The 14378-nt window shown below is 42.4% G+C and overlaps 1 protein-coding gene across 3 annotated transcripts; it reads right to left on the bottom strand.

Annotated features, from left to right (window-relative positions):
* Positions 1-240: 240 nt before the first annotated feature.
* LOC149320613 (zinc finger protein 202-like) lies at positions 241-9878 on the bottom strand. Of its 3 annotated transcripts, none has more exons than XM_089506250.1 (6): positions 9826-9878; positions 7262-7766; positions 5487-5598; positions 4777-4847; positions 2146-2272; positions 241-853 (listed from the first exon to the last, which is right to left on the bottom strand). In XM_089506250.1, the coding sequence occupies exons 2-6, from the start codon at positions 7670-7672 to the stop codon at positions 843-845; spliced, it is 732 nt and encodes a 243-aa protein (XP_089362376.1). In that variant the 5' UTR covers positions 7673-7766; positions 9826-9878; the 3' UTR covers positions 241-842. The 3 variants fall into 3 exon arrangements, with proteins under 3 accessions (XP_089362376.1, XP_089362360.1, XP_089362369.1); XM_089506234.1 differs by lacking the exon at positions 9826-9878 and adding an exon at positions 9539-9618; XM_089506243.1 differs by lacking the exon at positions 9826-9878 and having other exon boundaries at positions 7262-7792.
* Between the last annotated feature and the right edge of the window lie 4500 nt (positions 9879-14378).

Genomic DNA, 14378 nt, shown 5'->3' with positions numbered 1-14378 from the left:
GAAAGGACTGTCAGGGAGTGGGAAAGGGACTGAATGGAAAACATCTCAAAAACAACACAGCTATGGGAAAGAGGAAGAGAGTCCATTGTCCTTCCCCCTCTGGCCTCCATTGGTCTTTTAGGCTCAAGGTTTTTTATTCTTAATGAGATTTCAAGAACTATATTTAGGGCCTGACATATTCAAGATTTTATTCTTCATGGGATTTCAAGATGTATATTTAGGTTTTGACATATTCATACTATTACATCATGCTACAGATTTTAGCTTAGTATTACATCCAATAGTGATTTTATCTGAGATACAACAAACAGAAATAAAAACCTCATGAAAAGTCAATAGATCCTCTTAATACACCTGGATGGACTGCTACCTTTATGCCTTATTTAGAATCTTCCTAGAGTTCTCTCCTAGTCAAAGGAAGCAGGACTACTGGTCACAGAAACTTTGGGAGAAAGCTGTGAGGGAATAGGGATCTCTAGCTAGATTTCAGTGGGACTTTGGACTCAGGAATGATGGGAACTCTTTGTCCGTCCAGAGCCTTTAGGGAAAGGGTATGTAACAGGTGCTCCACAGGTTGCCTATGTCCTAGTCCTGCCTTTTTTTTTTTTATGTCCCATTCTCACTGGTGAAACAGATGTCTTTCACATCTTCACATTAAATTCTGTCAGTACGAATTTACTTTGCCTCAAAATATGTCACCATCTTTCTCTCTTATTTTTCTCCCCCAGTCTCCAGTTTTGGCCTCCCATGTCCAATTAAAGTTGGATTTTTCTGCTGCACACAAGATTCCATGACTTATCCTCCACACTGGATGGGAGAAGGGTGAAGTCGTACGTCTACAGCTACTCCGTTTCTAATAAAGATATAGGAAAGTATATAGTATAGAGACAAGTAACTTTCATTTGCATATTAATTTGCTCTCATTCTTTCACAATGCATCTTCAATCAAATTATTACTATTTTTATTTCCTTCTTATAACAAAGAGGAATTGATGAATTCCCCTTTAGTGGAGTCCCACTCTCTTTGATCACTCTTCCACAGCTCATGAGCCAATAGCCTAGATCAGAAGAGAAAGGACAGTCTTTGGATACTTGAACCTGGATCTTGTAGTTTATACTTAATTTATCCCAGGATTCCCACTGAGTGGGAAGAAAACTGAAACTTCTCCGTATAAAGCCACGTTGAAAGATGTTTGTATGAAGGGGAAATGAATGGGATGTGTCTGCTGATAAACTATTTCCTGAGCCCAATGATTTGTATATTGAGTAAATAATATGCAACCTTTCCTACCTAGATTGTGGGAACTAAAACTAGGCTGGTTCCAATGGTGAATGTGGCACAATAGCTCCAATAGCAAAACTGCAGGGCAGGAATACTGGAGGGTGACACAGGCAGAGGTTCTCTCAGAGACACTGAAGAATTACATTTTTAAAAGAGAAAGGATAATAACTCAAGGAGGAATGGTTTCCAATTTAATTTAAACACAAAACATGTCCTTCTCAGGGGGAAAATATTAGACTTGGAGAAAGGAGTCATGAGAACAGGAGTAGGGAACATCAATAATTCAAGACATGGTGGTGACAGGATATTACTAGAAAAAAAAACACAGCAAAGTCTTGGAATGACTGTGTGAAAATTAAAGAAAAAAACGTGTGCGTTTCCTTTCTGGTTATAATCAAATTCTCAAATGTGAAACCTGCAAAAGTGGAGGGCCAACTGTACTCACTTCACTTTGGCCCCACCTTTCCTTGTTCTGCCAATCTTTCTCTCTCCTCCCTAGGATTTATTCAGCCTAGCCAGCTTTGCTGAGGGCCAGGCTTCCTCAGCTGGCCAAAGCACAGGGGATGGTGGAAGAGGCATGTGCGCTTGAGGGGAGCCCCTTCCACCTTGCCCCACATATTTGCAGTTTTTCCAATTTCATGGGGGTCTTGCATCCCTAACCCCTGTAAATATGGGGAATAGATTGCATTGGCAAGGCTCACTAGAGCTATTGAAAAAAAGAGTTGTCCCCCATCCCAGTCTTCAGAAGTCCCCAATGACTGGGAGGATTTGGGATACTAATCCCACTCAGGAACAGCACTGTTACGGTGCTTCTGATTACTACATTATAAAACAGAAATGATAATCAGAGATCAGAGTCTTACCAAGAAAGGTGACGATCCCATGGGTTTCCTCCATGATTTGCACATGCAGGGCTCTCTGATCAGGATCCAGAAGGGCCCATTCCTCTGGGGAGAAATGGACTGCCACGTCCTCAACAGTCACTGCATCCTGAAGGAAAAAGAAAACATTTCTTGCTGACAGCTCATATAATGACTATCAAGAAACAAAGTGCAAAAATCCTTTAGAGCTGAAAACTTCATATGGGTTCATTAGCAGAGGCACCATGGCTTTGAATACCAGCTGCTGGGGAAGGAAGTAGGAGAGGACCTTGGCTTCTGTACCAAGGGTGAGAGCAATGACTAAATTACTTTCACCTTTTTTTAACATTACATTTTATCAATGGTTTTATATATGCTGTCTTAGAAATTTAAACTTTTCTTTATGCAGATGAACTTTTGGTATCTATCTCAAAGCTTCAAGAGTTGATACCAATTTTGATGAAGCTGATAAATATATTTGGTTAAATATCCACATATTTAGTTAACTGGTCTAGATCAGCTATAATGCCAGTAAGAGAGAAGGTAGACTCCAATCCTTTGTTTAAATGGCAGTTTCAATATTTCCAAGTTCTAGTTTATGCCTGGGTATAATTATCTCCCAGGGTATAATTATCTGAGATATCTCAAATAATTAAACCAAGTATGACCAAGTTAATAAATTATATTACACAAGAGTTAGATAGATGGGTGGGTTTAAAGTTGAGTATAAGGGCAAAGTTAATACAATTAAAACATATCATCACATATATTTGCTACCTTAGACTAAATGTTGGACTTCTTTACCCAGAATAAGCATTCCACCATGGTCAGTTTTGAAATCCTCTTTTTTGGCATCATTATCTAAAAGGATGGCATTAGGTTCTTGATTTGGTAAAACAGGTAAGTATATTGCCTATAGTCTCTGCAGTTAGAGCCACATGGAAGCTATTATTATGCCAATTACATTTTGATACATGAATGCTGTGGATATAGTATATCTTGATTTCAGCAAGGCCTTTGACAAAGTTCCCCATGACATTCTTGCAAACAAGCTTGTAAAATGTGGGCTAGACAAGTCAACTGTTACATGGATTTGTAATTGATTGACTGACCGAAGCCAAAGGGTACTCAACAATAGCTCCTTTTCATCCTGGAGAGAAGTGACCAGTGGGGTCCCACAGGGCTCTGTCCTGGGCCCAGTGCTGTTCAACATCTTTATCAATGACTTGGAGGACAAAATTGGGGGCATACTTATCAAATTTGCAGATGACACCAAACTAGGGGGAGTAGCTAATACCCCAGAGGACAGGATCAAAATTCAAGATGACCTGAATAGACTAGAAAACTGGGCCAAAGCTAACAAAATGAAATTCAACACGGAGAAATGTAAGGTACTGCACTTAGAGCAAAAAAAATTGAAATGAACAGATATAGGATGGGCGACACCTGGCTGAATGAAACTATATGTGAAAGGGATCTGGGAGTCCAAGTAGACCACAAGTTGAACATGAGTCAACAGTGCGACGCAGCAGCCAAAAAGGCCAATGCAATTTTAGGCTGCATCAATAAAAGTATAGTGTCTAGATCAAGGGAAGTAATAGTGCCACTATATTCTGCTCTGGTCAGGCCCCACCTGGAATATTGTGTCCAGTTCTGGGCACCATAATTCAAAAAGGATGTGGAGAAACTGGAGCATGTCCAAAGGAGGGCGACTAAAACGGTGAAAGGTCTGGAAACCATGCCCTAAGAGGAACGACTTAGGGAGCTGGGGATGTTTAGCCTGGAGAAAAGAAGGTTAAGAGGTGACATGATAGCCCTGTTTAAATATTTGAAGGGATGTCATATTGAGGCGGTAGCAAGCTTGTTTTCTGCTGCTCCAGAGACTAGGACCCGGAACAATGGATGTAAGCTACAGGAAAAGAGATTCCACCTCAACATTAGGAAGAACTTCCTGACAGTAAGGGCTGTCCGACAGTAGAACACACTCCCTCCGAGTGTAGTGGAATCTCCCTCCCTGGAGGTCTTTAAACAGAGGCTGGATGGCCATCTGTTGGGGATGCTTTGATTTGGATTTCCTGCATGGCAGGGGGTTGGACTGGATGGCCCTTGCGGTCTCTTCCAATTCTATTATTCTATGATTCTATAAAACCTACTCTGGGAAAAATCCTGATTCAAACACTGAGGGGAAAAAAATTCTATGGAAGACATGAGGAGAAAGCAGGATTAAACCAATTGTTAGACGCTGATCATGAATTTCTCTTTTGCTCAAGTTTGCAAGACCAAATGCTTTTGAGGTTTCTTTAATTTTAGAAACATTTATTGAGGCTGATCGAGCAGCTAAGCCAACTCTGTATACATTTTTATTATCCAGGGGAAAAAAATGACATGCAGGATTTACAGATTGACTGAACACACAGGTATTCCAATCCAGCTTTTTCAGAATTGTGCTCAAACCCCAGGGTCAGCATGTATGAACCTATCAATTTAGATATCTACTATATTCATATTTTTAAAAGCTCCACATTTTTTTAAAATTCAAAACAAACAAACAAAATTATAAGTTAGTGCTACAAGGGATCTGAACCTAAAACTAAGGACACTCATGCTGCTTCTCCCAGGAAACCTTCTCCTTACCTGACTTGATTCCACTCCATCCCAAAGAGGAAGAGATGACTGAGTACTTGTTGGTTCCATTGTTCCAGACCCTGCAGGAGAGACCGGGGAGGTGGGGGAACAGGCACTGATCACACAAATTTGTCTCAGAGGGTACAGTTACAATTCTTAAGAGAAAGTTATGAGGAAGAAAGTAGTATAGTGTACCCTCATCATATGCGGGTGCCTTTTACTCAGCTTTTGACTTACACTGAAAGCCGTGCAATGGGGTTCCAGTGGCGTGCACACCACGCGTCATGCAGAAGCCCCGTTATTTTCATTGGGGCTCAAGCATACACTCTATTTAGCTTACGCAGTGGGGTCTGAAACAGATCCCCCGCATAAGGCAAGGGTGCACTTTGTAACTTCATAATGCCTATAAGGCATTTTGGTCCAATACTTAGGGGGCTGGGCTGGGGCTTGGGACATTCCAGCTCTAACTCCCACCATTCCACTGTTTTGCACTGATTGAAACATTCAACACTCATGTTGAATGGTAATATTTTTGAACCAAATGCACTACTAGATGAACATTTCTAGGCCCAATAGTCCTGCATGTACACCTTCAATTCCATGATTTCAAACCAAGTATGGATTTGCCACAATAGACAAAATTCCCCAGTTGTTCCCAGAAGGGAACTTATGTAGGGTGTAAACACAAGACAATTACGCCAGAGAGGGTTCATTCTTACCCTGCAAAGCCACAGCCCAGTCAGCCTCCTGCTTGAACTCCCTCCACTGTGGTTTCTTGGTGGTCTCTGATGAAGACTCCTCTGATGCAGGGAGATCAGACTGAACCTCCCCCTGAAAAAGCAGGGAGAATGTAGAGAAGAATTAAAAATAAGTTTTAATTATTTTAATTTTTATATTGTACATCCATGTACAAACATTGGAAGAAAAAGACTGGTCATGGTTGTATATTTTTACCCCTCAGAGTAGGAGTAGGCAATTTTTAGATATGGGTGGGAGCAAATCTCTCCCCTGAACCCAAGGTGGAGAGGGGAACCACTCTCTGCCACTGCAAAATCACCACACTCTACATCTGGTTGTACAGCAATGGCAGCAAGAACCTTTAGAAGATTTTTTAAAAAAAACACAGGACACAGGGAGCCTACACTTTGTATTGAAGGAGACTCATTCTGCTAAGAAGCCTTTGCGAGGGAGATTCCATTTGGAAACAAGGCCTTTGCTTCCCACACGCCTCACTTTCTAAGGCACCTCTGGGGGCACTAAATTTCAAAGGAGGAGCAATAAAGTCAGCAGTGGCTATGGGGAGAGTAGCAGCATGAGCAGAGGAGATGATAAATGGAGGATGAGAGACCATGTTCTGATTATCCCCCCCCCCCCCAGTGCAATCTTGGGAAAGACAGGATATACATTAAATCAATCTAAGAGCTGGAACAGACCAGCAAGTTAGAGTTTACACGCCACATGCTCCCAAGTTGCCTGGAAGCTATCTGGAAGCCAGCCGGCCATTTAGATGATCATGGCTTCATGATGCTCTGATAGTGCGGTGTTTACACAGGCCCAAAGCTAGCTTTTTGCTACCCCAAAAAGGAGTGGCTCTTTGCGGCTTGAAGGCGCATTGGGGCCGTGGCAAGTTCAGCTGGTCTGTTTTGCCCCTCAGTGAGTCAATCTCAGCTTTAGAAACACCAAGAGAAAATGCTCTAACCCCATGATGGCGAACCTATGGCACACATGCCAGACCAGGCATGCGACACCATTTCCTCCAGCACACAGGGGGAGAGGAGGAAGAAGCACACACCTATTCCTCCTCCTTCTTGACCCTCCCCGGCCTCCAATTGCCTCTCCAGAGGCAACAGGAATTCAGGGATGGCAGGGAGGAGGAGGAGGTGAGTGCCTGTTCCTCCTCCTTTCCGATCCTCACAGGTCTCCAGCTGCCTCTCTGGATGATACAGGGAGCCCTCCCTGGCCTCCAGCTGCCTCTCTGTTGTATTATTTTAATGATGTACGCCACTTTGATTGTCTTTACAAAAAGCGGGATATAAATAAAAGTTTTATTTTATTATTATAGCTGAAGGCTGGGGACAGTGCAGAAAGAGGGGGAGGGACAGGCGTGTTCCTGTTCTTTCCCCTTCACCCCCCCCCCCAAGGGGCAGCTGAAGGCCCAGGAGGGTGGGGGGGGGGAAGTAGTCCTGCCTTGGAAGTCTGGCCTGAAGGGCAGAAGCTCCACCTTCGGCACCAGGTAACACCCGGTGCCAGAAGAACTTTTAGTTTGGGCACTTGGCCCATAAAAGGTTTGTCATCACTGCTCTAACCTGTGCTTCCCATTTCATCATGGCCTGACTCAGGAAGAAACCTTCTTCCACAAGAGGAAAAAAAAAGCAGAGGGCTCATGTCCTGCCTATATTCCCCACATTGTGTTCCATATGGGGTAAAAGTCAGAATAGACATTCAGTCAATCTATCAACCACAGTTTAAGAAAAATAATAAAAAAAGCTCTAACCTGCTGTTCCTGTTTCTTGTTATTGGCCTGACTCAGAAGGAAACCTTCTGCCAAGGCTACTGCCTGGGAGCAGGTCTCTGCCCCACAGTCCCTGATCCAGCTTTCCATCTCTGGGGGAAGGATGCTCAGGAATTGCTCCAGGATCACCAGGTCCAAGATCTGATGTTTGGTCTGTTCCTCTGGCTTCAGCCACTGGTTGCAGAGATGATGGAGTTGGCTGCAAACCTCCCGGGGCCCCTTGCCCTCTTGGTAAGAGAAGTGCCTGAAGCACTGGCGCTGTATGTCAGAGCTGGCCATGTCGCCATTAAGAAACTTCTGCACAGTTCTTTTCCAGAATTCCCCACTGCTCTCGTCATTAATGCCATCACAGGCTCCTTCTGTTTCAGGTCCAGCTGAGTAGGGTTCCTCCATCTTTGGTTGGGTGTCCAATGAAGCAGCCAAGGAGACTCAATGCTGTCTTCTGTCTCGGAGCAAAGAATCCCTGAAGAGGCTGTGCTGCAAAACTCTGCAAAGCCGAGACATTGCTGAGTTAGGAATTACTGTACTATATAGGCAAGAAAACACATGGAAGATTTGAGCAAACCACCAAACTTCTTCCCTAAAGGAAAGATAAGGTAATGAGTAAAAGAAGAGAATATGGGTGGGAAGGCTTTTGGGTTGAAAGTCACCAAGCAAGGCCTTTATCTGAGAGCCAAAAAAGATGGCATCCTACTTTCATCCAGCACCCTGCTTATCCAGCCCCTATATTTGCCTTCCTTCTCTTGGACTTCCACTGAGCCATTTTCTCAATTCCTCACCCACAGCTTCCACCCAAACTGTCTCTACACAGTTCCTCTACTGAGGCCACATTATCCATAGGCCTCTTTTACACAAAATGATTTTGATGCTTGTTTAAATTAAGGCTTCCGTTCAGTTCAAGAGCTCTTTAACAATTATCTGGCTTTTCAGCCACAACACATCAATGGTGCTAATACAGACATACAAAAAGTAGACACTGTGATGAGAACATATTTTCTCCCTATTTTAAAATGCTTGCTATTAGTGTAATTATTATTGTCTTATTTATTTATTTATTTTCTTATATTATAATTATTATTCTGCCTTATTTATTTATTTATATTATAATGATCATTCTGTCTGCCTTTTCTCCAATCCTGGATATCAGTGTAGTTGACAAAAACTAAGACCCAGATAAAATGCCACATCCATGGTCCCTGTGGAGCCTTCTTCAAGGACCCCTGAGTACCCCTTCCCTGCAGTCCAGCCCCACCTCCCCTTCAAAGGCTGCCCAAATTTAGACTACACTCGTCCCTCCACGCTTTGACTTTTGTGGATTTGATCATTCACAGATTTTATTAACATGGTCTCTCTTGAAATATCTAGGTCCCCCAACGCAACTCTATAGTCATCTTTAACCAACAGTCTCACTGAAGGACCTAGAGATTCCTAGAGAGTACATTCTGTTCCTCCAGCGCAATTCTATGGTTAAGGTCTGGCAGATGTTGCCCACAGAGTTGCAGAGATCCCTAGAGATGTGTTTTCTCAAGTTAAAACAGTGTTTTTGTCATTTGTGGTTTTTGCACATCCACAGGGATCCTGTGCCCCAGCAAAGGTGGAGGGACAAGTGTACAGGCTCAACTGCCATTCCAGTCAGCATCTGTGGGAAGGAGGGAGATGTAAGCAATGGGGGGGGGGGGGCTCACAGAATCCTAGAGTTGGAAGAGACTGCTAGGGACATCCAGTCCAACCCCATTCTGCCATGCAAGAACTCACAATCAAAGCCCTCCCTGTGGCAGATGGCCTTCCAGCCTCTGTTTAAAGACCTCCAAAGAAAGAGACTCCATCACACTCCAAATAATGTCTCCCTCAGTGCTTAGTCCTCAAGGAGGACCAAATCCTCTGAGCCCCTGAAGTACAAATCCCCCCCAGCTCTTCTCCCCCTTCTCCCTCACTGGCATTAAAGGAAAGGGGAGGAAGAGCCAAGGCAGGAACTGACCAGCCCCCTCCTCAGCTGCCTGGGGTGGGGATGGGGGCATGATATCCCCCATGGAGCCCTCCTGGTCCCTCTAAAGACCCCCAAGGCCCCTAGTCTTCCCTTCCCTGCAGTCCTGGCTCTCCCTGCCTGGATGCTCCATGTCAGTCTCAGCCAGAGGAGACCCTTTGACCCCACTCTGGGAGGGAGAGGCACAGCCCCACTGAGGAGGAATCCATGGGGCTCCTCCAAGGAGACCAGCCAAAGGCTTCAGCCCCATGGAGGAGCTTTCATCTGGGACTTACCAGACCCCAGGAGGAGAGAGACCCTGCAGAGGATGCAACTGGAAGAATAGGAAGGAGGGGAAAGGCAAAATGGGGACCAGACTGGGGGGGGGGGGGAAGAGGGGGTGAGAGGCTTGTCTGCTCTGGAGGACTGTGCTCCTCCTACACAGCTTCCCTTCCTCTCTAGCAATCCAGCTGTCTTCTTCCCTTAACCCTTCCTTGCACCACTGCTTCCCTCCTGGGTCCAGATTCCCAGACCTTTCTCCTCTCCTCTCTTTTCAGTTCAGTCCATCCCCAGGAATTCTCACCTGCTCCCCTTCTTTTCAGGGACCTTCCTTGCTTTCTCAGCCCCTTCATGTTCGTTTGGTTTTAAGGGGGGGGGAATAAAGAGGCTGGGTTTCCAACGGGCCCCTTTGAATGTGGCACCACTTTCCCTAGCAGTCTCTTTTCTGCGGAAGCAGGCTAAACCAGTCCAATCTGCTTCCGAGAACAGGGTGGGTGGGGCTGAGAATCCTAGAGTGGGAAGAGACCCCAAGGGCCGTCCAGTCCAGCCCCATTCTGCCATGCAGGAACTCTCACTCAAAGCACCACCAACAGATGGAAATCCAGCCTCTGTTTAAAGACCTCCAAAGAAGGAGACTCCACCATTCTCCAAGGGAGTCTGTCCCAGACTGTCTCTGACCCTCAGGAAGCTCCTCCTAATGTTGAGCTGGAATCTCTTTTCCTGCAGTTTGCATCCATTGTTCTGGGTCTTGTTCTCTGGAGCAGCAGGAAACAGTCAATGCTGGAAATGTGGAGACACAACTGGGACATTGATCCACTGCTGGTGGAGTTGCAAGAAAATAAATAATTTTTGGAAACAAATCAGAGATTTAATAGGTGAAATATTACACATCAAATTAGAACTAAAACCAGAGAGCTTTTTATTAGGACTTTTCGATAATGAAATAGAAATAAAATTTGGAAAACAATTATTTTATATGATGGCGATAGCAAGAATCTTATTGGCTCAGAAATGGAAATCAAAGGATATTCCAAAAAAAGAAGAATTGATAATAAAACTGATGGAAATTATAGAAATGGACAAATTAACACAGGTAATAAGGGATACAGCCATGGTGGATGTTGAGAAGAAAATTAATGAAGAATGGCAATTGGTGTTTGAATATATGAGGAAACAATGTAAAGAAATAATACTTTAAAATAGTGAGATCGATACATTTGATGATAGATTGTACTGATTTGTTAATAATTTTATGTTGATTATCTGCTGAAGAAGCTTAGTATACACAATGAAGTAACTGTAAAAAGATAGAGAAAGTGAAGGATTTAAAGATGATGGAGAATGTACTTAGGAGAATTCTTAGTATAGAATAGACTAAATAGAACATATATAAGAGATACAAGAATATGACAATTTGAGCAAAGAAGATGGAAGTCTTAGGATGTGTGAGGATGAGTTAGAGTTGTATGTTAGATGATAGTGTAGATGTAGAGGTGAGTAGGCGACAGTAGATGGTAAGATGGTAAATTGAGTTCTTTTTTTTCTTTCCATTCTTGCCAGGATACGTATATATTTGTACTTAAAAATAAATTTGAAAAAAAAAATTAAAAAAAAGAAAAAGAAAACAAGCTTTCTCCCTCCTCAATACGACACCCCTTCAAATATTTAAATAGGGCTATCAGATCACCTCTTAACCTTCTCTTCTCCAGACTAAACATCCCCAGCTCTCTGAGTCGTTCCTCATAGGGCATGGCTTCCAGACCCTTCATCATTTTGGTCACCCTCCTTCAGCTTCTCAACATCTTCACCCTTTGAGAGGTTTCTGGTTAGTATTTTTGATTTTGTCGAATTAATGGAAAGACCAGAAACTGCACCAGATGTTTGCTAGGAATTGCAGATTCTGGATGTGTGACTGACAGAGCAATATCATTATTTTTATTATTTATATCCCCTTTCTCCTGATATAGGGATTCAGCAAATAAATTGATAAAGTGGTGTCCATCATTAACAGTTACTCCTTTCAATATCTTATCATTACATAGCATGGCTGCTGGGCTCCAGCACAAATGCAGATAAAACTTGGAGAGGGACATCCTTGCTTTTTGTCTCTGCGTTTCTACAGATTGGATCTGAGTCTGTATAATCTGTCCTGATTTTGGGCTTTGTGGCTTGAGCATAAATTCCAAAGTAATTGTTTAACTAATTCCCCAAATTCCATAGTTTTGCATATGCCAAACAGAAAATTCTCTTCTACGGTTTGTCAAAAGCCATAGTAGCACCAAAAACGACCAAAGCTATCTTAAGCATTTTATTAACTTTACTGTGCTGGACCATATTAATGAGTTAGTCTATAGGGTCAAAATCCCGTGGCTACGTTTAACAACTCCATAAGGGTCTTGTAGGATATATCAGACGGCAGTATCATTGAGTCTGGATGTGAGAATACTGGCAAAAGTTTGGCATCTTGGTTTACTAATGTAATAGGCTGATGAGAGTCTAGTTCCTGAATGTTTTGATCAGCTTAGGGAAGCAAAATTATTCTGGCTGTCAGGATTCAGGAATCACCCCCACCCCAAAATAATTATGGAATTAAATAAGGGCAGTTGTACTGGAGAAAAATATCTTTGAAAAACCTTGCTGCCCCTTTCCTCTTCGGTAACAACCCTAGTGCCTCCCCCACCTACTTTTTGATTTTAAATCTACTGTTCTACTGCAAATTCAAACCTAGCACTATAAAGTTAAACAAGTTTATGCATTTCACAAATAAACCTTACCTTTGTAAGACAATTTATTTAATATTATTTTATCAATTTGAAAAAATAAACATACATCTTGTCTGTAAAACATTGCTTTCATAGTTTTAATGGGATGGATGGCTCGGTCGGTCCAGGCATATTCATTTTTCAGTATCAAGCTGGAAGTCAATAAGAAGTCTTAGATCCCCACATTCAATATTTTTCAGTCTGTTTCTTTGCTTGGAAAGAAGGTGGGCAACTGCACGGAAGCCTTGCTCTACTAACTGATGTTGGACTTTGCCCAGTTGGTTCAGAAGAAAGTTCTTCTCAAGGGTCCTCGTCAATTCAAAGAGATCTTCAGGAGTCAAATGTGACTGATCTAAGCCTTTCAGATGAAAGAGTGTCCCAAATTGAGAGCATACTTGATCTCTGGAGTGGAAGTCTTAAGGTATTTATTTTTTGTGTAAATTGTTTAAAGTTTTTTACAGATAGTATTGTGTATTCTAATATTCTTTTAAAGATTTAACGAGTGTGGTGGAGTCATCTTCTTTGGAGGTCTTTAAACAGAAGCTGGATGGCCATCTATCAGGGATGCTTTGATTGTGATTTCCTGCATGGCAGGGGGTTGGACTGGATGGCCCTTGTGGTCTCTTCCAACTCTATGATTCTATGATTCTATGGAAAGCAATAAAGTGCATCTTGACTTCGTTCCACAATTTGGGGTGATGGGCAGATTTTTTTAAAATCAAAAATCTTCATAATTTTTCTTAAATTCAGCCTCAACTCAATGTCATTTTGGAGTGAAATCAGTTCTTCCTGCACTATTGCCATTTCCTTATTGCTGATATCTAGCAATGGATTGATCACCCAGTCCAGTATTTTAAGTTTAAAAAGATCGTGAAATCTATCAGCCATGTCTTTGTACAGCTCAGCCAGGGGCTCACAATACATTAAAAGGTCACCATCTGATTGTACTTAGAATCACAGAATCATAAAGTTGGAAGAGACCACAAGAGCTATCCAGTCCAATCCCCTGCCATGCCGGAATATTCAATAAAAGCATTCCCGACAGATGGCCATCCAGCCTCCATTTAAAAAATTTCAAAAAAGTAGATTCCACCACATTCTGAGACGCCTTGTACTATGGAACAGCTCTTGCTCAATATGACATCCTTTCAAATATTTAAACATGGCTATCATATCACCTGTTAGTCTTCTCTTATCCAGGCTAAACACATCCAGCTCCCTCAGCCACTCCGCACAGGGCACGGTTTCCAGACCTTTCACTATTCTGGTCGTCTTCCACTGGACATGTTCCAGCTTGTCAATATCCCTCTTGAATTGTGGTGCCCAGAACTTTTGTTTGTTCAGTTCAGAGAGGCTTGGAAACTGGAAGAATTCCAATTCATTTCTGTAGCCTCTTCTGTAGGATTTAAAGACAATCCTTTCTGTACAATTTATGTGTGCGTCTTCTTAAGGTGACCTCATGAATTTGATAAGGTTTTCTTAGACAAGGAATCCTCACAGGTGGTTTTGCCAGTTCAATCCTCTGAAATATAGCCTACAGCACTGGTGGCCTCACATCCAAGTACTACCCAGGACTGGCCCTGCTTAGCTTCCAAGATCAGAGAGGATCAGATGCCTTTTATAGTATGTATGTAATAATAATAATAATAATAATAATAATAATAATAAATTTTTATTTATATACCGCCCTGTGGCGAACCAATCCGGGCGGTTTACAACATTAAAATAACATACAGCATAAAAACAATATATTTCCCTCCCCCCTTAAAAAGTTATTAAAAAACATATCTAATTTAAAACCACAATAACTAGTTAAAATAACATTACTGATACAGCATTAGTGATACTGATCCAGAGACAATGGGGAAACAGAAAGCAAGGGAAAGACATTATGGAAGGCTAGAAATAATCACAAAAACTGAATTTCTTGCCCCAGCTAATGTAACAGAAATATTAAAGTGAAAAGTTTCAGTGCCTAAGATCTTCAGAAACAGGTGAAGGTACAGGCTGAAACAAGTCCCTGAAGCAAACAAGTACATAGTATATTTATTTCCTTCTCTCTCTTGCCAAGACTTACTAGCAAGGTGAGCAACCT

The sequence above is a fragment of the Sceloporus occidentalis genome, unplaced genomic scaffold, assembly GCF_023333645.1.
Source record: "Sceloporus occidentalis isolate IW3139 unplaced genomic scaffold, rSceOcc1.0.p SCAF_1, whole genome shotgun sequence".
In the NCBI taxonomy this organism is placed as follows: Eukaryota; Metazoa; Chordata; class Lepidosauria; order Squamata; family Phrynosomatidae; genus Sceloporus; species Sceloporus occidentalis.
Note: the sequence above shows the minus strand (reverse complement) of the source record. Positions and strands in the feature narration are given on the sequence as shown.